Source organism: Colius striatus, chromosome 11 (assembly GCF_028858725.1).
Source record: "Colius striatus isolate bColStr4 chromosome 11, bColStr4.1.hap1, whole genome shotgun sequence".
In the NCBI taxonomy this organism is placed as follows: domain Eukaryota; kingdom Metazoa; phylum Chordata; class Aves; order Coliiformes; family Coliidae; genus Colius; species Colius striatus.
In genome coordinates this window covers 15,396,687-15,423,507 of record NC_084769.1, presented here as the reverse complement: position 1 = coordinate 15,423,507, position 26,821 = coordinate 15,396,687, and the positions used below count along the sequence as shown (strand labels likewise).

General features: G+C 37.9%; 1 protein-coding gene across 1 annotated transcript in view; it reads right to left on the bottom strand.

Moving 5' to 3' along the window:
• Positions 1-26,821, bottom strand: part of CNTNAP5 (contactin associated protein family member 5) — a 219,257-nt gene that overhangs the window by 36,795 nt on the left and 155,641 nt on the right. The window contains exons 14-17 of the mRNA XM_062005163.1: positions 19,704-19,860; positions 10,517-10,644; positions 10,172-10,342; positions 7,874-8,092 (exon numbers count right to left, since the gene is read on the bottom strand). Coding sequence (XP_061861147.1) covers positions 7,874-8,092; positions 10,172-10,342; positions 10,517-10,644; positions 19,704-19,860 — 675 coding nt within the window. The remainder of the gene's footprint in view (positions 1-7,873; positions 8,093-10,171; positions 10,343-10,516; positions 10,645-19,703; positions 19,861-26,821) is intronic.

Genomic DNA, 26,821 nt, shown 5'->3' with positions numbered 1-26,821 from the left:
TTCATTTGGAAAAAAGATTAGTTTCTTTATCATATGTCTGCATATCACCTAATACATGAGAAACTCAGACCTACTTTGTTTTGGGTTTTGTTTTTTTTTTTTTGTATTTGCTGCCATAGCACAGAGTATAAAAAAACCCTAATCCCAACAGCAGATGAGTTACACATGTCGATAAGTCCAGACAGCAGGGACAAATCATGTTCAGCACCAGGCTTGCTGGCTGAAGGGAAATGACTTGAATCAGAATTTATGCATGACTGCCCAACTTGATGTTGCCTGTGAATAGTTTTTGTAGGCAAGAAACATGAGCTCAGGTCACAGTTGTATTATTACAATTGTTAAAAGATAATTGCATTTCTTCCTGAAGAAAAGAGCTGTATGGACCTACACAAGAGTGCAGTTCAGTCTCTACAAATGAACTAGATTCTTATCTGCTCAATGAAATTGTTAACAAATAATAAACTTTTCCTGTTAAGAAGTGGTCTCTGAAAATGATAATAATGATGTTTGTTAAAGTACTTTGTGGAAATATCACAGTTTTTCTTATTTTGGAAGTTCCTATTGTTTTGAAGATACTACAATTTTTATTGCTGCTAAGAAATCTAATTTTAAGTTGGAAGTCATTAGCATTTGCAGGCTCTGAAATGCTAGCTTTATTGGTGATTCTCCTGCAAAAGTAGCATGAAAGAAGTTATCTTTCCAGATTATTCTTCTGCAGAAGTTGGTTCAGTATCAAAGTGCATGAGATAAGGCATTATATCTTTTGATAAGTCCTTGCAGAAGAGCATTTGTTTTTTTCAGAAACTGATTAATTAAACCAAGACTTCTGAAAGCTAAGAGAATGAAGCAATGGTTTGAAAAACAATTTCACCAAAATCCTATAATTCTGCTATACCACTCTACCATATTTTTCTTTCTGGTATACTAATAGCAGAAATACTTGATTTGAATTAGTATAATTGAACTATGGATAGTATATATGAGACAGGTTTATTTCATGCTAATTTTATGATGCCTTTCTCAGAGAAGTAAATATTTTCAAATTCTTCTCTAGACAGCTATTATTTTCAGGTGAGTAAATGTTAGCCCACTTATTTTAAAGGCCCTCTGAGCACAAGAATTGAGCCTTCTGCATTTGCTGTACTGTAAACACACAGTCCCTTTCTTTGGAGATTTTGCTTCAAAACTAAACATACCATACAGAACTTACAATAATTTCTAAAAAAGTAGAATTGTGATTCTCCTTTTAAGGTTACAGAATATTCTATTTTCTTTTTGCATGCTAGATAACCACAAGTATTAGAAGAATAAATGACAGCTTCCTTGCATCTTCTCTCTGCACACATAAAAATCCCAGCTGTACCATATAAAGAATGAATACAAACTATTGCTAACTGTTCCACAGATGTCATGTTTACTGCTCTCTAAAGCACTTTGGAAAACCATGTAAAGTTTCTTCCTCCTCCTCTAACGTCTGCAGAGAACAGAGCTTCACAGATGTATCTATATAATCCTAGAGCCACACAGCATTAAGATAATCTGTCTATTATTTGGGCATTTGGGCAGTGTTCTTCAATTGACTAGCCCTTATCTTCAAATAGATCCCCGAGAAGCAGAGAAGAATTGAAAACAAACAAACAACACTATTAAATAATTAGGCTTTGCAAATTCTTTCTAAACCAAAGGCCTGTTGGACTGGGCAATTTCATGGAAGTAACCTAAATGTTTTGTTCAGGAGAACAGATTTTAAGATAAACCTCAGAACCATAAACACTAAGGTTAAGGATGTTCTTTGCTAAGTGGAGGTGACAGTCAAATGAGCCGTGGTGTTTTCAGCAAGGTATTTATGCAGCTGAATTTTCTGGAGAAGCCTTAGGGCAAGGAAGAGAGAAATTGAGAGGAGAGGGCAAGAAGCTCATAACAGAGCATTCATAGTGTAGCCTGGTAACACAAGTGGCTAAATAATTAACATTCTGTCAATGAACTGAGGATTAGTTTTAAAAAGCAAAGCACTTTTTGCTGGTAAGAACTGGATTAGGGAGGCTGAGATGATGTGAATAAGTATTAGGAGCATCTTTGCTTTATGTAACTGACACACAAAAAAAGGAAAGGGCATGGGAGTACAAGAGTTATAATTATTATTACTCAGGAGTAGGAGAATTTGTGATGATATTCCTCAGAAGACATCTAAGTTACACTTGTTAGTCTCAAACTGAAAGTTGTGCAAAGGTCAGGATACACAAGGAATTATGCATTAATTCCTCCGCCTAGCCTCCAAAATACCCCAAAGTGTCTACAGATTCTTTGAAGAACAGCAACAATAAACAAAATATGCCCTTTCTTTTAATCTCCTTCCTTTCTCCCAGGAAAGTTTCTCAGCTGTTCACTCTCTCTCGAGTATGTTTCATTTGGACTGTCTACAACAGACAGAGGAGATTCACCAAGGATTCCTCGCTCTATTACTCCTAAGACAAAACCTAAGTATGTAACGTTGTTAGTCTCCTTAGCGTACCAAATGAATATCACAAAATGTTCTGGTCAAGGCTTTATGCATCAAATTAGCTTCTTGGAGTTTGTGGTTTGCTTCTCTGATGTTACCAGACTGAATCTAAATCCTGTTCTCAAACAGGCCAATGAAGATTGACTTTCTCCTCCTTATATTGGAGTGTCATGGTCATGCCTTTGCCATTATGTAAGACAGAGATTCATCTCAGATCACACTGTGGGAGGAGATGATAACACACCTTAACCAGTTCAAAAACCAAGAAACATAACCAGATGAAAGGACATCTATGCAGTGAATTAAGATTGTAAAGCATCCTAAAACAGTTAGATACCCAATACCCACTAAAATCAAGTGGTAACTGGTTTTCTAACTCCTTTAGGCCACTTTAAAATCCAAGCTTGTTTTATTTTGAGTGTACTGGTGATGAAAAGTCATTTCTCCCTTCCACTTAGCACACAAAGAAAGGTATATCAGAAGCTAGCCACATACTCCATGTGTGCCAGTGTTAACTTTAAGTAGACTTGCTATCTTTAAGTTATTGCAACAAGTAAGAAAACTTTGCTAGTAGTACATGGATAAATAAGTGGGCTGTGAGTCAATTACATGTATAACACAGCATACAAACAGTTACTCTACACTTTTGTCTCTTACTTACGCAGAAGTGTTCCTTCAAAAGAGGGAAACCACAATTGGACACAGTCAGATATTTGTAGGAAGTGATGGTAAACAAGAATTGCAAATTTGAATACTGTCAAATTGTGTTGTTATGCATAAGGAGATAAAAGGAGAGGGATTAGATTTGAGCACCTTCACTTTGGCCCCCCTCCTTTTGGTTTTATCTTCAGGCAGATAGAATAAGAAGGTAGCCATTTTCTATGGTTTATTTTGAACAGCATGTGTAAGAGACTATCACTGCAGTGGAATCCTAGGAACATCAGGCAATGGCAGTTTCTGATATGCTAGCCTGAGCAAATATTTAGTTTCTCGTCCCTGAAGGGCAATATCTCTCAAAGAAAGATGTGCAGGGCTGACATCACGTCAGCAAGAAGCAAGAACAGTCAAGATCACTGAATCAAACACAAAACAGTGCAATGAAAGGTGGCAGGGCAGAACTGAATGCAGAACAGGTGACATGGAAAGAAATTGTACCCAAATTCCAGCATTTGTGTGACTACAATAAATACTATGCGCATATCAGAAGAAGGAATTGATTCCCAGCTCCATTAAGCCCTTTTATACAATTTTGATATATAAAAGAGACTTTCATGTAAAAAGAAACCAGTGAGTGCATGTTTCCAGGATACGTACAACTTGTGAACTTCTCTGTCTTCTATGTTGTACCAGCTCCAAGATTAAGTTATTTTTGGGTTTGTTAGTGTGCAGATAATAAAATATGGCTACTTTATGCTTATCAAGGCCAAGAGTGAGTGAAGAAGCTTTCTCACAGATAGTAATGTTAATCTATGTAACATAACATGAGTTCAAGCCAGTAAGAAATGCTTAACATTCAGATACACTCCACAGAAATGCAGTTTAATAATATTAAACACATCCATGGTTACACCTTAGTACACAGAGCAAGTTGAAAACTGATTTTTACCCTAGCAATGACCTAGACAGGCTTAAGATCAAGAATATGCACAACTCAAAATTAGCACAGGGACAGGGCAAGTCATAGTGAGACTCCCAGGTTCTGTCATAGTTTCTGAACATCTGGATTCTTCTGATAGAATAAGCAACCATGACATACAAACAGTGAACTCACAGTCATTATATAACAGTTAGTATCCTTCTGAGAGAACTCAAGTTCATATTTTCCAGTCTCCAGGACACAGCTTTCAATTAATTCATATTCAGTGTTTCTTCCACGTGAAAGGACTACTGTGAATGCTGTGAATGATATTGGCTCATATATGTGGTATATTTTTATCTCTCAACTCAGTATTTTTAATCCTTTGCCCAAATTTAAGAGACAGTATATTAGATTCTCCCACATTTCAAGAAAACTGGTAGTGGATAAACAAGATCAAAATGGCATCAAGGTCTCCTCTCAGAAAGATGGGAGTGTGAATTCATCCCTTACTGGACATAAAAGAACCTGTACACACAAAAGAGAAATCCTTCTCTGTGCTAAGTCATTGGAAAATCTTCAGTAAAAGCCTAAGTCTCCTAAAATGCCTAAGTCAGTCAATCTGAAGATAAACTTCCAAGGAAAGTCAGGCCTTCTTAACTCCCATCCTTATGAAGTATTTGAAGGCTGATTAACTTCCTTAAAATGTGTCAGTATTGCCAGATCAGAAATAAAAGAAGCATAGTTCCATGACTGCCTCCAACTAACTGTTCTGTTAACATTTCTGGAGAAGGCTTCTGTTCAAAAATCACAGAAAATAAAAAGTTTGTTTTACAAGCCAACTTTATAAAAAATCCCAACAAATCTAACATAAAAATCCAAGAGCTAAATTCCTCTATTACATTCAATCTCAAATATGTCTTTTTTGAGGGAGTTAAGAAGGAAAAATCTGGCCAAAATAGAAGTAAAAAACTCATTCATGAAACAGGTTGAAACAGTTGTCAAGAAATTAATTGGTCCAATTTAGCAAAACCCCTTTAAAATTATATTATATGCCAACTGCTCCCATAATCAAACCTTACAAACATCCAGATTTATTTTATATGTACAATCTACTGTATAAAATTCCCTAAAATGAAAAGACACAAAACCACCTCAAATATACTGCATATAGGCTGTCATCTCTGAAGCAACAGGAAAATGATCATAGATTGAAAGCTACAGTGGATCTCCATTCGATCATCATAATGCTACATGATACTAATATAGTTCCTTCATCCCAAAGGATCAATAAATCCTTCCAGAAGACGAATAAACTAAATTAATTTTTGACATTGAGCCTTATTTATGAGATTTACAAAACAGTTGAATTGATTCTGGAGAAGAATCAAGAAAAAGAAAAGGTTGCATCTTAATGACTTGCTACCTCCAGTGTGGAAACAAAATCCCACGTTGAAACGGAACTAAATAAAGTGATTTAAATGAAAAAAAAAAAAATTTGGAACATTTTATGAATTGCAAATCACATAAGTTATATATATTATTAATTAAGAATGTACATATGAATTATGAAAACCCCTTAATCACTGTCAGCATGCAGAATGCTGCAGAAACAAATGTGTTGTGGATTATAGAGAGAATAGGGAGTAAGAGTATGTGCTGCTGTTTCTTTCCTTTTTACAATGTTGCTTAAGCATTTATTTTTCAGATGGGATAAAACTCATTCCACATGGTTGAGGTATTAAATCAGTTGCTTCCTGCTAGAGCTTGGAATAAGACCTTTAGTAGAGACAAATTATGCCACATCTGCGTATTGTTGGATTTCTGCCAACTTTCCCTGGAGCACCTGAGGACAAATTGTGTCAGAATCAGGAGGCTGACCAGGTTTCTTCTCTTCTTGTTGCTCATAGGAAAACTCAGGTTTTGGCTTTTGATATGGTAGAGCTAAGGGCTGAAAATGTTCTCCTAAAACCTTCAGCTTTTCTGTCCTTTTTGCTCAGGGTTCAATAAAAGTGTAGATAGACAACTGAATACAATCTACTTACTGCACAGCAAAAACTTTTCACCTCTTTGCTGAGATAAAGTAACTATGTCCTAGAGTTTATTATAAATATTAAGCACAATCAAAGAAAAATTTAGGTTGGAAGTCACTGCTGGAGCTCAATTGGTCCAACATGTGCCTCAAAGCATGGCTACATTCATGAGAGGTGCAGATTCACTTCTCCACCAAAACCAAGGGGACCTTTTCTGCACAGCTGCCACTTTTCCATTCAATTCCCAGCCTGTCCAAATGTGTGATGCTATTCTGCCCCAGGTGCAGAGCTTTGCATCTGTCTTTGTTGACAAGGGTTCTTGTTGGCACATTTCTCTGTTGAGGTCCTTAACTACCAGGGATTTCCATGATGCAGTTCATTGATTACGTCACTTTAAAAAACACCATGAAGTTTATTCAGGTAACCTGTTTATTTTTCCAAGACAGAGAAGAGAGCTCATAGGCAAATATTGCTTTTCAGATATGAGATGGTAAGCAGCTGATATATACAACATCTAACTCCATCATTTTTACTTCTTTAACAAGACACTACCAAAAATGTGCAAAAGTAATTAATTTGTTTAAGTTTTTTATCTGGAAACAGTGCCTTGGCTATATTTCACTGATATTTCTGATGTTTCTATTGTTTTTAGCAGCCCAACTCTACTGTCTTCAGGCCTGGCCTCTTCTGGAATACGTTCTTAGAATGATCTAGCCTTTGAGAAACAAGTTTCATACCAGAAAACAGAAACTGTGACAATCTTAAACTTCCCTTCTGTGAGTTTTTCAGTGAACTTTCCTCTGTCTATCGTAGATTATTTTAGGTATAAATCAACAGCTGTGTAGGAAGGACTCCTGGCCATTAATGCATCTATATCTATTAACAGTTTTATTCCCTATATTCAGAGCTCAATGATGACTGCACACACACACACAATAAAAAGCTCAAAAAAAAAAAAATCTTCTTATATCAAAGGGTGTGGATTCACAGCTAAACTTTATTAAAACGATTTGACAGTATTTCAGCTAAGTAAGACAATCCATTTTAAGGAAAGAATTGTTAGTTACCTGAGTGGCCCTGAATAAGAAGCAGATTACAACCACTCCATCACTGAGCAGATTAGTCAGAAAGACGGGGTTTGAATATAGAAAAGGTAAAAGTCCCTTTGTAAATACAAGATGGTCTCAATCTAGGCTTCATTTGGAAGAGAGACAGGGAAGCAAACTATACGCAAACTGGATTTTTTCTTTTTGTCTAAAGATCATTTTCGGTTAAAATAACTTTATTTGCTTTGACTGTGTTCATAGTTCTCTCGTACATGCACTCTGTGACTAAATAAGGGTTTTGGCAGGCATGCTTAGCGGAACAAACTTTAAGACCATACTGTCACCTGGCTTTTCCCCAGAACCTTATATGACAAATTTGTGCCTTTTACATTGCATCTAAAATGAGAGACCACATTTCCTGCAGCAAGTTGTACAGCCAGTGCTGCACAAGAAATACAATTCATTCTTCAGCAATACATTTGTTTCACACAATCTTAGACCCTAAAAACTACCACGTAGTATAGTATAGTTAAACTATGGTTAATACTTTGAGAATAAAAGCAGTAGTTTGGGCTTACTTTATGTTGCTTATGCAGGAGCAGAAGAGGAAGCAGAATTAGATCACCTCATGCAGGTTCAATAGTGAAACAACAGCATTACCAAGGTATGGACATAGAAATATTGTATGTATCTGCAGAAACCCTTAAACAGTCCTTACCTACAAACAATTGGCTGTTGAGCTGCAAGCGGAAGTGCCCCTCAGCAGGTGCCTCCAAGACCTTCTTAGGGAGATTGTCCACCTGGAGAGAGGTTTGCTTGAGGTTCCTCTCTGCACGGACATAGTGCCACTGGTTGTCGTTCAGGGGTGTGGGAGACTGCACAGTGGCTTCTGTGGGGCCATTCCCAACATCTATGGAGAAGGTGATCTCTTTAGGGGCTGGAATACATAAACAGATATGAAGAGGAAGTGAAAGTCTGGATCAAATTGTGGTTTTGACATCAAAAAATCATAAAGAAAGGGTCCATTAACTTTTATGTCAGCAAATAGTACAGCATCATTTACCTCCCATCTCCTACACAGCAGATTATACATAAATCTAAGCCTGCAGCCTTGCTCTTTGATCCCTGCCATGATTATCCTTGGTTGTGGATACCCATCTTTTTTTTTGCTGTAGCAATTACAGTGCTCGAGAATCAGTAGTTCTCTTTTGAAGTACAAGTGTCAAATGCTGTACAAAAGTCACACAATGGTAGCAAAAGATTTTGGATAAATAATGCTAAGATAGAAGAAAGGAAGAAATAACTCATTCTGACTATTTCAAAATGCATGTACTTAGTTACAGAACTTGGCTGCATACGATGGCAGAGAATCCTATAAACATTTGTTTGCCTGAATAAGCCTGACCCAAGAAGCAAGGAAAAACAGATGAGCAAAACTAATTCATTGGTGAACCTAAACAAAAGAGGCATATGTAACACATGTTCAGAGACAGTAAGAGTCCTAGAAACAGGATGATAATTGAAAAACAAAAGCCACATAAAAGGGTCTATTTTGCTGCCCTGGAAGCATGAAAGGGGCCATAACTTTTTAATATTCTTGTTACTGACTATTTTTCCTATTCCTAAAATGCTAAATACACCAGAAAGACCAAGAACCAGGACCACAGAACACACAACCAGAAGGCTGTGTACTAAAAATTCATAAAAATCTGTTATTTCAAACCCAACAAACTAGATAGGTCTGGTTTTGGAAGCTGCTTCTTAGATAGTTGATAGGAAACATTCCATAGGGAAAGAAAAAGATCTATTCTGAGACCCTGCATCTGTTAAAAGGCCGTTTCCCTTCAAAGCAGCTGGTCTGTGGAGCTTCCTTGATACAAGGCCTTTAGGCTGTAAATTCCATCTGGCAATAAGAAACACACTACCATACTACTAATGAGAAGCCTAAGTCTAAAAGATAAGACTTTCACCAAACTTTTAAAGAACTCATTTGTCTAGGAGCGCAGATTTAACACACATACAAAAGCTTTCACCAAACAGTCCTCTCAGTAGTTTACAGTATTTGTTATATTTGTTATCAAAATGCTATTTTTACTCCTGTATCCCTGAGAATGAAATGCAGTACACTGAAGTACAACCAAATTGGACTTTGATGTGCAGTTAACAGTAAATTATACTTCATTACCTTGTGATAATGCACCATGACATTTACCATTGGTTTAATGAATCGAAGGGCCTTAGGGCCTTGTTTTATTAAACTTTATATTGGGGTTATTATAAGCATATTATAAAATGCATAGCATTCAGTTTGTTTTTCCTAAGCTTGACAGAATTTGGAATACAGAAGTCATATTTCACGTCAAAGCCTAGTTCTCTTTAGTCACTAATAATTATTTGAAGTCACCGGGAGTGAAAAAAAAGCTCTCTAATTAAGTTCCCTGCTACTCTCCTTTATATACTGAGTAGCTGTTATACTGTACTCAGTTACAAGTTTTTTAAGTATTCAAGGCCCATTACAACTGGGACTGACTTATCTTACACTAGCATCCTGTCCTTCATAGACTCGCATCTCATAGCTGTATTATAAACACTGAGTTCCTCTGAAATACTACAGCTGCACCAGACTGGATATGTTGCTGAAATAGGAATAAAAGTAACCATCAACATGGTTGTATTAAATTTTTCATCCCTCAATTAAAATTATAGTCTACAGATGTATCTGACCAGTAGCTTTTTCTCTTAAATAGAGATAATATCAGTGTTGAAAAAGTAAATTCAGTCACTGATATAAGAAAGATAAACCTCCTCATAGCACAATGAAGTGTAATGACCAAGGCTACACAGGGAAACTGACAGGAGAGATAGATAAATCTAGATTAATGAGTCTTTATGTCTCCATTTTACCCTCTTCAGGCACCTCCAACTGTGTCAAGACAGAAGAAAAAATGCCCTTGCCACTTCCCTGCACCTGTCAAATTGGGCAAATACACCAACATTTCTTGGCAGTGGAACTTACAGCTTATTTCAACTCGTATGAAGTCTTTAATCCCAAAGTTTTCCAAGAATACCCCGGAGACAGCGGTGGTTTTGAAGAAGAAGGAGATGTCTGCGCTGACCTCAGCATGGAAGGTGGGGAAGTGCAGGTAAGAAGCCTCCGTGTTGAAGGAAGCAGCGTTCCAGAACTGCCCTGTGAACACAACCCCCTTCTCTATAGTTAATTGGCACAGGACAGTAGCTGTGAGCTGCATGTGGAAAACCACCTTTCATCGGGATAAATACATTTTTTAAAAAAACCAACCCAAAACAAAAAGAAAGAGGGAACATTCTGTACCTATGGAAATTGAGAAGAGCTAGTACTCACTGTCTCCATAGCAACGCAAAGGGCCGATTTTCCAGGCAGCCTCAGAATTTGATCTGTTTGTGTCAGTGATCACTATCTGAGTTACAGGCAAATGGTCTTTGAAAGCAAGGAGGCCAGTATCATTTGTCCTGGATTATAATAAACAAACAGAAAGAGACAGATTAACCGCAGACAAAATGCCCAGAACGCCTTATACAAGGTAATATTTGAAAGATGCTTACCTAAAGATGAAAGGACTTTTGCAGAATTACCTAGAAGAATTGTGACCCATACACAATGGTTAAGGCACATCTATGCGCATGTACACTCTATGCTTACACATAACCCTGACCTGTATTTGGATACATGATTCTGACTGGTATGGACTGTAACTGTTTTTCAACTGTGCAGAATGTGATGTCGAGAGGAGCACTGCCATTCTGCCTCATGGGTATTAATGTAGATCAGGCTCTACTAAGTTTTCTCAGCAAGATGGTTTTGGTGTGGAGCAGGTATAAGCCTAAGTCTGCACTTCTCTTAAGCTACATGGAGACAGATAATGACACTTATGCTGGCTTTATGCTCTATCTGAGAAAGAAGAGGACACTTGATACCTGATCCAGCATGCTGTTAGCACAGGCAGACAGACAATACCTGATCCAACTTCAAGATGGCTGGTACACAACTGACTCAGCACATTGTGAAGACAGTTGAATTGGCAGAGTGAATTTGGACTGAATCGGCCCTCTGCATATACATGCCAGTGGAAATTTTGGTTCAACAACTGAAATACTGAAGGCTGATTTGCTGCATTGTTGAGCTACAGTCTATTTTTTCTATCAGCCAGCCTTATTCTTCAGCTGTGACTAACTTGCACAAAGCTGCTAGAAAAAAAAAAAAAATAAGAGAAAAGAAAGACAGATTCCTAAAGAATCATTTTGTTGTTTTTACTCTGAGGGTGCTGGGCAAATTGTTGTCCTCAAAATGCATCACAATGTTTGATGGCAGCCCTCTGGTCTCTAAACCAATTCAGTGACTTTGACTCTGGCAGGGTATACAGATGTACATTCATCCCACCATACCTCATGAACTGAATTGAGTCCTTCAGGCATCCAACCCTGACCTTACCAGAGCCAAACTACCCTCTTGAGGTATTTCTCTATCAAGTATAGACAGGTAAGTGCTACCACATCTTCTTTCCACAGTGATAAGTTTTTTCTTCCAGCTTTTTCTCAGGGTTGAGGTCTGCTGTGCATCAAGGCCCACAAGCTGGTCAGATTTGTCATCGTGACAAATCTCCATATTTTTGGAGAAAAGAATCCCTCCCTGCATGGCCCAACAACCTCTCTGCTCAGAGGTGAAAGACTACATGCTGCACATGGGGATGGCAACAATGATCAGATCCAAAATGACAGTAATTCCAAATTTAAACCCATTGTTCTTTCAGGCAGGTATGAGACAAAGCCTCAGGAAACAGGTATGGGAGTTTTTGAGTGATATCACTGCCAAAGAGTCTGACATCCCAGGCAGACTACTTATATGCAGCTTGTAATGCCACCTTCCACAAACATCACTCTCATTAGAGTTCCAGCTCTGCGAAGTGACACGGGAGTTCAGCAAAGAAATAACAATCAAGATGAACACTGCAGCTGTGCTCTGACACATAACCTCGGGTGTTTGCTTGACTAAGTGCTCTACTTTGATTAATGTTAGAAAAAGTAGAATTGCTATTCTGATCCTTTTTTGAGAAATTCTGCATGCATTTCATTTCTTTTTCTTTTTTTTTTTTTTTACCTAATTGCATGCTGCACAGTTCATTGTCTCATAATTCCAAAGGGAAAAGGAGAGGCACCCTCTCCGACCCTAACGTTTTTTCTTTCTTCAGTGAGTGTCTGACATGCAGATAATTATAGACAAAAGTGCAGCAAGATGAAATTCCCAGGCACGAGGCAGAGCAATGCCTTCAATACAGACTGAGAAGGAAAATATAACGTATGAATCAAAAGTATATGGTCTCCAAACCTCTTCACCGAGTCTCTCATCAGCATAGTCATATAGCTTATTGTATCAATCTTTGAAACTTAGTATTAATGCTCTCAACAGATTATGCAATGATTGTAACAAAAAGTGAACTATTTGAGGATTTCTTAAGAAGACAAATAAATAAGGTGTTTCAGTGGGTGGCAGGAAGAAGAGTAGGCAGGATGAATGAAAGGTGGGAAGATGCATAGAAAAAAGGATGTAAAATATGCAATATATGCATGAATGACTAAGTTATCATTTACTTTAAAAAAAAATTTAAAAAAAATTTAAAATCACAAAATATTTAGAGAAGTTTCCTGCAAATTTATTTTCACTCGAAAAATACTGCAGTCTTTTGACTGGCTATGATCAGCATTAAAATAAAAATCAGTATCTTCCTACAGCTACCACTGAAAATAGCTACAAAAAAAAATGAAATGGTGACATTTTAAAGCTATCTATTCCACATCTCTGAAAACTGCATTGCTTATTAGATATTCTGTTATATTGCATGAAGTTCTTTTCTATCAAATTTTACGACTCTGAGTTTTTACTAGTTATATGCCAGTGTAGCAGAGAACTTTAGTAGCATAGCTCAACTGTGAGAAAGGAAAATATTCTAGAACTAATAAAAAAATCTTCACTTTTATGTTAATGCCTTGAAAACTCAATCAAGTTTCTCTTGAAGCTCAAGCAGCACATTTTATGTATTTTATTCTCTCAGATACAGAAAAAAAAGAGACTTGTGTAAGGATACTTATTCAAGCAGATACTGAAATAAAACCTATCAGAAAAACATTCTGCCCTTCAGAGAATGTGTTAATGACAGGAGCAACATATCTGTTGTTGCAGTATATTCTTATTATTTCATGGTAGGAAGTCAAGTTTTTGGTGAAAAGGAAATACCTAATGTGTTTCATCTAGGAAAAGCAAAAAAGCAATTTGAAGACATTATGCAGAACTAAAGTACGGGAGTTGATGTCCGAGTGCCTTAAATTCTTATTATTCTTTAAGTTGAAATTATTTCAGTTTCCATTTCTTACAAATCAATATGATTTCTTTTCTCTTTACGTTGTACACCATGTCAGCCCCTCAAATGTAATGTATTATGCCTCAGCAAGGAAGAAAAGAGATTCATGTACCTGTATAATAGTTTCCTGGAAGCACTGCTGTGGCACAACAAAATACAAATATTCCAGAGTTTGGACAAAACATTTGAAATTTTGCCTGAAGGGAGCTTGAGGATCACCTCTAACATAGTTTTCAAGTAAAAAGTGCCATTTTTGGATAAAAACATCTGCACTATGATGTGCAGATACATAACTTTGTCTTATAAATAAAAATAAAACCATGTTAGAGTCATTATTTTTGTATTTGTTCCCAGAGCTAGTTTTTTACTTCAATGTATTTTAATTTAGCAATTTACATACATTCAAAACTAGATGATATTTGGTTTTGTACATCCGCTTCCCAGCTTAAAATCACTACTTTACTTCTCTTAGGAGGTTTCACAGAGAACTCTGTTACCTCTACCACTGAACATGCCTTTTCTACCATGCTATCCTCCACATCTCACTATTGAGAACTATGGGTGAGTCTTGACTGCAGGATAGTCTTGGGGCATGATACTCCTTGGCCAGAAATCTAATTTCAGTCCTGATATCAGAAAAATTAAAGCAAGTCTTATCCTTTTCCTGAAAGGAGCCTTGTACACAGAAAAAATGTTAAAGATAAATTAATAAACTTAGGAAGCAGACCTTCTGCTTGTAGACTTGGCACTCAATTTGGCACAAATTCAGATGAAAATCTGAATATTGTTCAGAGTGGAAAGCACTCTCAATGAAAAGATGTTTCTCTGGGCTCTTTGCACAAAAGGTAGTATCAATTTATATCTCACAAGCAAGACCAAAACAAATAAAATCCAATAGTGCACTTTGAGTGAAATCACTGAAAAATTTTTAGTTGTGAGTACTAAATATAGTTAGATGTCATCTATTTATCCTTGTCTGAGGATTAATATCTCTACCCAATGGACTTCAACAAGCTACGAGGCAGGTAAGACATCAAACAATTGCTGTATGTATGAGGGGAGTAGGGAAAAGGAAAAAAAGGAGAAAAAATTTTTGCTGCAAGGGCAGCAGTGTTAAAGGTGCTAAAGTGCAGAAACTGGACACTTTAAGATGTAGCACAGGTAGTCTTACCTGTAAATGCCAAGTAACTACTTTGGTGGTAACATTATGAAACTATTTTTCTTCTTCCTGGCTACCAATAAAAACAGGCTTCAAAAAATCTCACTCTGTGGTATCCTAACAGTGTGAGCCATCATAAATTGGTAATCTCTAGGTAGTTGTTTCCATATTTTTCTAACAGATGGTAGAGCAGTGGTGCCATTAAATATAATTTCTTCTCATATGTTTCCCTATTGGTACAGTTTCCTCTTGTACATTAATGAAAGCTCTGGTTGCGTCTGAGCCTCGGTTAGCTCAGATATTCAGTACAGATTTTCATGAATACAGCACATTTAGGGAAAAGAATACTATCATGAATATATGTCAGTGAAACACACGAGGAATGGACCAGTGAAATAGGCTTACACCTGAAAAAGTTTTGAGTCTTGTGCAGAACATATCATTAGTAATCCAAAGGAACGCATTTTAATTGCAATCTTACCCACTGGCTGCATTTAAAGTGCTTTACTCCATACAGTGATTCAGAATCATGATACAGAAAATTACAGCAGCAGAAGGGGACATACCTAATAGTTGAAGGCCAGATGCAGTGGACATATTTTTCTGAATTAGAGAAGAGGTACAGAGAAAGAGTTTGGTAATGATAGTAATGAACTCATTCCTGACAGCTCAGAGGCCTGCTAGAGTCAGCTCTCTGCAGGCAGCTTTTCTCGTTTGTTGACAAATGCAGTCACGAAGGCAGATATCCAAGACAGCTCTATACAGGCCAGGTCACCTCTGGCAGGGTTTATTTATGATCTCACAGGCTCTGAAGAGTTGCCTGCACTGCTTCTGAGGGAATGCATTCTGTGCGGGATAGTGGCTGAGAAAATAAAACCTGTCAAACCTGGGCTTGTCAGCAACTGGGTTTCTCTGCCCTTCTCTCCTCAGCCCTTCTAGCTTTAGTATCCTGTCTCCAGTACAGCTTTGTGAAAATACAACTCATCCAAAGAGGGCTTCATTCATCTCCATGTCGCTTTGCTTCTCCTCAAACAAAGATGAATACACTCAATATAGCTCTGTGAGCCAAAGTGGGTCTGACAATAGTAGTATCCCACCTCCCTTCTCCCATCTTTTCGTGTCCTATGGTTTTGCATGGTAAAGAGGCAAATGCATATTAGTTTGAAAACGGGAAGACTCAAAGGCTGAGTTACTGAGTGACACAAGGTGTTCTGGAAGATAAAAGAAGAGTATACCCCTTCAATTTGAATGGTAAAACTGGAGAATAAAAACAAAAGATAGCAAATCAGATTCTTCTTGGAATCAACACTGCCCATCATACTCTGCTGAAAAGCCTGATCTTCCTGGACAAAATGACTTCCAGAAATGTTCCTCTTTCTGTACAAAATAAAAAGATGTAAAGTTCTCCAAATTTGTTTTCCAGGTGAATGCATTCAGGAAGAAACAAGTTTGATTTGATAATTGGCTTCAAGCAAGTGTCTGCATTTTAAATGCAAAATAGATTCCAGACAGAGAGACCAAAGTAATGAATGGACATCAGGACATTCATGAGCCACCATGGCATGAAAGAGGTTTCTCCCATTCAAATGAAATGTTTGGCATGCAGCAATACTTTCATTGCCTAGGCAAGAAAATTTTGCTTGAGATGAAAGACAACCTGGAAGAGCTATTTAAGGACATAAAGGATCTCTAGAGTGACTTTGAGATAACACAACCCATCTTTGTTTCAGAAATACTTCATTCTTTAGGTCAGTTTAACATCTTTCCCCAATAATCATAGACTCATAGAATGTTTGGGGTTGGAAGGGACCTTTAGAGATCATCTAATCCATTCCCACTGCTAAAGCAGGTCCCCCTAGATGTCTGCATCAAGAATGCACTTTCTGTTTGAAACGGCATATACTTTAATCACAATCACAAATCTGTCCCATCTAAACATAACTTGTCCCAGCAGTTAACTATTCCCAGTGTTGGGGAAGAGGAAGAGAGAGAAAGGGAATATTTTCTGCACTAGATTTAGCTTCATCTTGTAGCCACTGGATTTCTAGGAATATTCCCACCCACCAGCAAGAGTTTTGAGCAATCTTTTTTTGAGGAATGTATAAATTACAGTCAAGTCACGTTTAACACCTTTCCAGATCTCTTGCTTGGGTCAGTGTGATGACTTATGCCTCTGCTCCCTAAGCAGAGGTCTTCTCCCATTCTTCAGCAAATGCCATGAAGATGTTGCACTATTCTGCAGTAACAGAATTAGCTGTCACCCTACTGTAGAGTTTAGAAGTACAGTGAGGAGCTGTATGGAAACATATACTTTTCACTGGAACACTTTAATAAAAAGAAAGGTGAAAAATACTAAAGGTCTCCCTATATAGCATTGCAACCAATTATATTCCTGTTCATCTGGCCAGCATAACTCCAGGGGCACTAACTTGGTGTACAGTAAGAGAACAGAGACAGCAGCTGGCTCAGGTGTCTGCTTTGATAAAGCTCAGCATGCCTGGGATTGTGTTGTGTGCTTCCAAACACCTGGCTCAGTACTTTTTTCAGGTCTGTTTTCTGTTTCTTTTGCTGCTCTGAGAAATTAGTAGCTTCTTCTGCACCCAAGACTTAAGTATAAAGAAACCAAATCAAAGCAAAATCATAAGCCTGTCTCCTCTTCAGAAGGATGCTCCAGCTATTCTGGTGTGTTCCTAACTTGGACCTGCAGTGAGCAGCGTGATTTATCTAAGAGGAGAGAAAGTGATTTTCTGGTTTTCCACTCTGCAGCACCCATTTTGTTTCATGATAGGACAAATAAATGCATCTACTGCTGTCTTGCTCATTCTATGATAATGTACAGCAGGTTAGAGTCACAGTTCAGATCTCAGCAGGTTTCAGATTCAAATGCTCATTATATATCAGGGGGTCAGTGTTCTAGCAGAGAAATGCAAAAGCAATCTTCAAGAGGCATGAAATTTGTTATGTTTAGAAACTTTTTGTAAAGGTAAGGGTTTTTTTAGGTTTTAAAAAAGAAACCTGCAATTTATGTTACTACCAAAGTCCAAATTTCAAACGCATTAAAAACCAAACCGAAACACCTGAACCCCCAAAGGAACAAACAGTAGACAGTTTAGACGAGGAAACTTCTATGCATATCCTGTTATTATAATGAAATTAGGAGAAACAAGTAGCTCTGTGAGCTGCCAAGCTAATGAAGCATGATTTCCAACATCTCTCTCTCGTGAGGGTTTTCCAAAATCTAATAAAAGTGTACGCTTCCTTAACTTCCTTCTTGTGGGTTTTAATTGGCTTTTTCCCGTCAGCCTGACATAAATTTTCATAGAATGTGTAATTTCTAATACTTTTGAGATTCCTCCTTCTCTGTTAAAGATGTTTGAAATGTGTTTGCTTCTTTAAAATCATTGGGTGTGAGGGGAAAACGGAGATAAATACCCACAGCATAACTGGTTTGTGTCTCATGTCCTTAGAGGACTCAGAAGAAAGACTCTAAAACTGTACGTAGCTTTCTCCTTCCACTGGCTGGTAAAATCTAGTGTTGTACTGTCCTGCAGTCTCAGACAAGGACCCCAATAGTCTGCCAGCATAATACACCCTGTTCCACTTAAGCAGGTGCTCACTGAAAAGCGAAATGTGGATTATGGAGAGAGATAGACACCAGTAGAAATAGATGCTTTTGATGCTCATGTGAAAACCTCACCAAAGTGCATCTGATAATCAAATATTAAAGAAAAAAACAGATTAACATGCATAGGCAGGCCCTTTTATACAAATCTATCCAAATGACACTCATAAATAATATTTACATAAAAATCTTTCTGAAGAAATCCCCTTACAGTTATGAATTTTCAATGTGAATAGTGACCCTAAGGATATAAAGGGTCCAAGTAAATAATCACACTGTGTGGAACTCAAGCAACCGAAAAAACCCAGCACTTATGGTGACAAGTCATTTCTGAATTTGTTTTTTTGCTTGTTTCAAAATCACTTACAGTTTCTTTCTATTCATTCTCTTTTAAGTGAAGGTTTCACAAGGACAATTTGAACACTATTTCAAACACAGGCAAGATATTTCTTTGTCTACTTCCATTATTTGAAAATTCTGAACTACTTGAGGTTAAAGTAGTTTTTTTTTGAGAAAAGGCAGCTGCTCCTATCAGTGAGTGGTCCAGAAGGGAGAGAGGGTGAAGTAAAGTTTTCAACATGTTTTTTAACAGTATTTCAAATTGTACTTTCAGCAACACTCATCTGTCACTTCTGTCCCCTCAAACACAAGTATGGAAATAATTGGAAAGTTCAACACCTAGCTCTCAGCTGCTGGAGAGTCTCTGAAGTTGCAGTGAATGGAAGAGGACTGTGAGCCTTTGCAAATTCATATGGCATCAGGGTGCAACAAAGATCTGAACCCAAGCAAGGCTTTGAATGTTCATACTGTAAGTCAAAAACTTCTCATAGAGACTGAACCAAAACTTACAGGGGTCCACTGAATTTAAAAAGCTTGGGACCCGATGTGAAAGAAAGTTAAGGCACATACAGACGTATCGCTGCATAAGAAAATGATAGGTCTTTTTAATAGCAGAGATCTCTCATTCTTTAGCTGTGTGTAAATGAATTTTGCTGTCTATTGCTGATTTTTCTGCTGTGATGTATACCCATGCATCAACCTCCTAGAGCTTTTATTCATGGAATGCTCCAATTGAATCAATGGATATTTTTAATTAAATAGAACAACTGGTTTTGGCATTCAACAACAAAGACTTTTTGAAGACAACTCATCCCAGCAGCCTGCTTCAGACAGACATCTTGTCTTTCATTCAAATAGGAAATTTAAGATGAAATTAGAAGTCCAAATTCTAATTTGACTTTCATTCTCATTTGGTCATACTCAAGCCACGTAAGTTTCCTGAACTGTAAATCATGGAAAGATTTGAGCTTTCTTGCCCTACTTCCTACCCCCAGTTCTCACATAAACACTACTATACACATGTTAAAATTATTACCATTCTTCTCTATCTGCGTCACAGTTGCAAAAATATCTCATATCCAGACAACTTTCTTCCAGTCCACATGCACACTGTTGAATGCCCGGAAGAGATCCTCCCCAGTAAAGATGCTTTTCATTGGCACGGCCAACCCACCAAGCAAATGGCATTCCATCTGGATGAAAGAAAAAAGAGGAGTAAAAAAGGAGAAAAGAGAGAGAGAGAAAGAGAACTCGATAAGCAAATTGGATTCTTCTGTGAATGAAAAAGAGAATGGAGGTGGACATGTTAAATAATACTGAGAGAAAGTATGTAAACTACAGATGAAGTAACAAACCATAAATTTTGTCCACATTCTATTTTAAGGAATATACATTAAGAAAACAACAGCTCTATGTCAATCCTGTTTGATTTCAGGAACAGATGTTTTCTTACATGTGAACCCAACACCGCTGGCTGCACCAGGTGTATCCAGTGTTTTTTTGTGATGCTAGAGGGAAGATCTGATCACTGAACAAGTCTGAAAGCAATTCTCCTGCCGTATCTCACACTGCATAGCGGTCTTGTATCATGTAGTATTGGCCAAGGGCCTCTTGCAGAGCCTATCTGTTATGGAGGAGATTCTAGCTCTTAGATCAAGACTTTTTTTGAGACTCATACGTAAAGAGCGAAAATTCTTCAGAAATAACATGCAAACCTACCTATTACTATGGGCTACAGTTCCTCTGAAAACTAAGACGAAAATCGGTTTCTAAGGGAGGAGGACTAGGGAAATTAATGTACTCTCCAAGGGTGGAATTTGCAAATACAAAGCTCCATAAGATATTAAAACATCCTAGATTAAGGATTCAGGTAGGACATAAGTGGAGAAAAAGATTTCCCTGCTTGGGAATTAATTTGTCTCTGTGAAGCCATTTTCTATCTCCAGGAGCTCTCAGATGTATGTATTTATATAAACCGAGATAGTTTTTGTTTAAATTTCATAATCCATTATATATCAAGAATTAAATATTAATAGTCAGATATAGTAAGCAGATTCAGATGTAATGAAATCCACGGATTAACATTTTGCTAAGACTGACTTTGTATTCCAGCCCAGATAACTTTTTCATTGACTTTTTAATCCTTAAATCAAGAAATGTAATCAGTTACACATACAGGTAGATGGCAGAATTTAGCAAAATTGACATATCAAGGCTTTGTGATCAAAGGAGCTTGAAAAAATAAACTGCACTGCTAATGTAGAAAAATGTATCAATTTATCCTTCTGCAGTGCTAACAGTATTAGTAGGGAGTATTTCTCATTATACAAAGCAAGAAAGTCTAAAATATGAAATGCAATCAAGGTTAACTGTAGAGTGTAAGGGACTAATTAAAATGAGTTTCAGAATCACTTGGCAAAATTAATCCATATTTGTTTTCCTTCTAAGGAAAGGACTGCAGAACTGTAAATTAATTTAAAAAAGAGGAAAATAAAAATAGGAAGAGTAACTCCATTCTCATGATACTAACAATTAAGACATGATGAGTTTGACCAATACCCAGTGGTACTCATTAGAAAAACACAATTCAAGAACATCTAAGCATTCATCTTAAAAAATGTGCACACTCATTTTAGTTCTCATATTATTTTCAACACATTTATTTTTTCTTTCTTTTCTTTTCAGTAGATTTTCTTGAAGAAGTTGATTGCTGCAGCCAGTGAAACACATCTATCCTATATTATTGGGAAATTACTTGGTAAAGCCTGGAATAGTAATGTTAATTGAATAAAAGGGTGATTTGTCTGGGAGTTGAAATAGATATTATGCAGAAGTGCTTAATCTGATTTTAAAAGTACCCATTCTGGAAAAAAATATTTAGATAAAGATAAATCCTTCAGGTCATCTGCAAATAATAGTATTCATTAATCAAATTCAACCTGTGTCAGATTCTTTTGGCAGAAACCATTATATACTTAAAAATAACAGTGAAATAAACAATCACTCACAGGAATTCGGAATGTGTAGATTTCTGATGCCTTTTTCAGATCTGTTGTTATTGTTTTATGGAGCAATACCAAGCAAACACATATACATTCAGATTTATGATATAGACTAGGGAAGTGGTACAAGCACCACAGTTTGAATCATTTACAACTAAATTAAATACAGTGATAAAAAATAGAGCATTCAACATTATAGGGATCCATCTTAGATTGCCAAGGAAACAGACTATAAAAAAAACTCTATGTCTTTTCAAAAATTCTGTTTACTAGGCAGAATCCTGTTGCATTTTACTCAATATCTCCTTAACTAGTCCTCTAGAAATCAGCCATGCCCTGATTCTTCAAAACTCTTTTCTGCGTGCTTAATTTTTAAACATGTGAGAAATCACAGAGCTATTCAGCAGAGCTCTTAAATCTAAGGTATTTCAGCAAGTGTTTAGGAATTACTGAAATATATTGTATGTCACATACCTGTAATTCTGAAGTATTACAATATTTCACTAGCGATGCCAAAGAATTTATCCCCGAGTTCTTTCCAGAACATTTACACTTCTGGAGGATGCCTTGCATTAAGATTGATTTTGGCCAACAGGTGTTGATTAAGACTTTTTTTCTAAGCCTCATCTTTTCAAAGCATGATCAATTCTCCACTACCTCAAAATGAATTAAATTCTTTTCCATTGTAAAGCCACAGTCTAAGTCAATTATATTAATTAAGGACTTAACACAGCCCCATAAACTAATGGCTACATAGGTCAGTAGAATTTCACTTTAAAATTTCTAAGCTAAAAAGTCCATTTAATATGAAGTGCTACAAATTCTTCCTTCTGTCCTTGGCAACATATTATTCAGTAAAAAAAAGTTAGTAAAACCCTACTGTCAATACAAAAGTATTATTTTACGTGCATTTTTGTACATTTAGAACTGAAAAAAATGTCTGCTATAATAAATTTGTTGAGGTTACCTTTGAACACCACGGTTCTGAAAGAGAACATGTATGAAAAAAATTCAGAACCATGCAAAGCAAAGAAGCTTCAAGTCACCGAATTCACCAGTAGAAGAATGAAGATTGATTTCTTTCAAGTGATTTATTCCTATACTGTTGAAGATGTCTTTGAAAGGTTTTAACTAAAAAAATCCTCAAAAAAAGAAATAAAATATATTTCCTGCAGAGAACATTAACTGTTTCTGTGATGCTGCTGTCTGGAAGTCTCTACAAACAGTTATGATATTTACATCATCATTTTTACTGTAATTGAATGTGATAATGAATAAAAGAACTGATCAAGCAGACAGCATTTTGTATCAAAGCAAGCAATGCTGCTCATTTACACTGCCAATTGTAAGGTCGCACTGGTCTTCTGAAAGGAAAGAATATGAGGGATCTCATCTTCAGTTGATCATCTTGATGTTTCCCTCTATCTGTGTCCATAGGCTGATCCTTTGTGGTCTAATAGCGTACCAACAACTACTGCATTTATGTATCTGAATAGCCAAGAAAGACTTCGGAAAACCTGACATATACAATGCTGAAACACATGGAAAAGAATTCTGTTTTTCTCCAGCAGGGCACAGAGAGAAAGCTCTTTCAGTGTCAGTCCTTCAGCAGATCTCCAGAATCTACTTTATCAACGTGCTCAACTAAACTGTTCATTTATTTCTCTGTATGAAATCTGTTTCAGCAGAAGGCTGGCACAGACTGTACAGTTCACAGGCATGGAGGCTGAAGACTATGAAGAGAATAGCAGACACGCGGAGGTTGTTTCCAATGATCCTTAGAAGGAGATGCAAATAGAGATCAAATTCACCTGCAATGCGTATCTAGCTCTTCTAGTGACAAGAATGGCTGAACACATATTCAATGTCCCTCTATTAGCTTACAAGAAAATATCTGTCCACTTAAATCCCCTTTGTACGGAAAGTTCTTTTGTTTTCTGGATTAGAAGGCATCAACATTACTAGAAATACAAGTTATTTTCAGATGTCTTAGGTTTGCTCATGTTTTAATGGCAAAGATGTTTTTTCCAAAATTACTTATGAAGGCACTCAGAAGCTGGACAAGGGGGAGAAGCAGCATATTCTAAAAGTGAAGTAGTCCACTAATGCCAGTGTATCTACTCCCTGGACAAATGTTACATGTGTTTAAGAAAAGGGGAGACAAAGGGAATGCTTTGCTGACATTTTTTTTCTCGTTATCCAGCTTTGCTGCTAACGTACACTGCTTTCATACAGGATCCCAGGCTGAAATAATTACCTAGAAAACAAAAAATCATGCAGTATTATTTGTCTACATCTCTTTCTCTTAAGCAGAGAAACTGCATCTCCCACTGGAGCAGCTGGTATCATGGTGTGCTCCGTTCTTCCTGGATTTGTTTAAGATATTTTCACAGATGGGAACGGGCAGAAATAATGTAAATAAACATAGACCTTTGCTACTTCTACATTTAACAGGAGGCTAATGAGCAGAACTGCTGAGCTGCAATGACAGAGTTGTGCCATCACACACTAACAGTGCTTCAGTGAAAACAAAACCAACTTCTACCCTTTCAGAGACAGATTTGAGGATGGGCATAAGGATTTCAGACACAAATACTTGTATATGCTGAGGAAGATTGAATCCACATCCAAACTAAAATTTTATGCCTTGTGACTATCTCTGCTGAAGACCAGAAAATGCTGAAAATATTATGACTACTTGCATTCTCCTCTGCCAGCTCAGGCTGGGTTGTTTTCTCAATAAATTTCTGGCCAAGTGACAAGTTTTCTGAAAGATGCAAGAGGGACTACAGCCAGCAACAGAAACTATGGGAACAGATGAAAGCATGCAGGTTAGGGAGAAAAAGCAACAACAAAGCCAAACAACTAACTCAACACCAAAAATGAAGAGATTACAGAATCACAGAATCTCAAGGGCTGGAAGGAACCTCAAAAGATCATCTAGTCCAAACCCCCTGCAAGAGCAGGACCACCTAGAGTAGGTGGAACTCATACAGGTGGGTTTGGAATGTCTCTAGAGAAGGAGACTCCACAACTCATCTGGGCAGCCTGTGCCAGTGCTCCCTCACCCTCACAGGGAAGAAATTCTTCTTCGTATTTCTTTATAACCTCTTATGTTTCAGCTTGTACCCCTTACCCCTTGTCCCAGCACTGGACATCACTGAGAACAGCCTGGCTCCATCCTCCTGACACCTACTCTTTGCATATTTGTAAACGTTAATGAGATCACCCCTCAGTCTCCTCCAAGCTAAAGAGCCCCAGCTCCCTCAGGCTTTCATCATAAGGGAGATGCTCCATCCCCTTCATCATCTTGATGGCCCTGCACTGAACTCTCTCCAGCAGTTCCCTGTCCTTCTTGAACTGAGGTGCCCAAAACTGTACACAATAATCCAGATGTGGTCTCAAGAGGGCAGAGTAGAGGGTGAGGAGAACCTCTCTCGACCTACTGCTCACACCCCTTCTCATACACCCCAGGATGCCATTGGCCTTCTTGACCATGAGGTCACATTGCTGGCTCAAGCTCAACCTACTGCCCACCAGGACCCTCAGGTCCCTTTCCCCTACACTACTCTCTAAGAGTTCATTCCCCAACCTGTACTGGTACATGGGGTTATTCCTTCCCAGATGAAAGATTCTACATTTGCCCTTGTTGAATTTCATTATATTTATTCCCACTCAACTCTCCAGCCTGTCCAGGTCTCATTGAATGGCAGCACAGCCTTCTGGGGTGTCAGTCACTCTCCCCAATTTAGTATTGTCAGCAAACTTGCTGACAGTGCCCTCTGTTCCCTCATCAAGGTCATTAATGAATATATTGAACAGTACTGGTCCCAGTACTGACCCCTGAGGGACTCCACTAGATACAGGCCTCCAACTAGACCCTGACCCATTGATCACAACCCTCTGCCTTCTTCTCTTCAACCAGTTCACAATCCGCTTCACTACGTGATCATCCAGCCCACACTTTCTCAGTTTTGCTGCCAGGATGCTGTGGGACATGGTGTCAAATGCTTTACTGAAATCAAGAGAAACCACATCCATCTGGTTATTTCTTCGTAAAGGGCTATCAGGTTGGTCAAACATGACTTCCCTTTGGTAAAGCCATGTTGACTGCTCCTAATGACTTTCTTGTCCTTTAAATGCTTGGAGACAGCACCGAGACTAAGTTGTTCCTTTACCTTACCAGGGATGGAGGTGAGACTGACCGGTCTGTAGTTACAGGAGTTCTCCTTTTTGCCCTTTTTGAAGACTGGAGTGACATCTGTTTTCCTCCAGTCCTCAGACACCTCTCCTGTTCTCCATGACTTACTAAAGATGACAGAGAGTGGTTTAGCAATGACTTCTGCCAGCTCCCTCAGCACCCATGAGTGCATCCCATTGGGGCCCATGAATTTATGTACATCCAGACTGCTCAGCTGATCCTTAATACAGTCCTCATCAGTCAAACAAAACTCCTCCTTTAACCTGACTTCCTCTGGAGTCTGGGGCTCCTGAGGACAGTTTCCAGCGGTATAGATAGAGGCAAATAAGGCATTCAGTAACTCTGCCTTCTCCAGTCCTCTGTCACCAGAGCACCCACTTCATTCAACAGTGGACCTACATTGCCTGTAGCATTAGTTCTACATGCAATGTACTTGAAGATGCAAGGCTTTAGCTTTCTTAGTTGCCTTCCTATATCCTCTGATAACAGCATTATATTCATCCCAAGTGGCCATCCCTTCCTTCCATGATCTATAGATTCTTTTCTTCCAATTGCGTGTGCCCAACAGTTCCCTGTTTAACCATGCAGGTCTCCTGTCTCTCTTTCTTGATTTCCTAACCACTGGGATGGTCTGATCCTGAACCTGGAAAACGTGATCTTTGAATAGAGACCAACTATCTTGGGCTCCTTTATCCTCTAATACCCTGTGTCACAAGATGTCCCCTAGTAATTGCTTGAAAAGGCCAAAGTTGGCTCTGCTAAAGTCCAAGGTTACTGGACTGTTTGGTATTCTGAATACCTGCTTGGTATTCTGTTCCTACCACATAAGATCCTGAACTTGACCATCTCATGGTCACTGCAGCCAAGGCTGCCCTTCAACCAGACCCTGCTTGTTCATGAGTACAAGATCCAGTAATGCTCCTCTCCTAGTTGGTATGTCTACCATTTGCA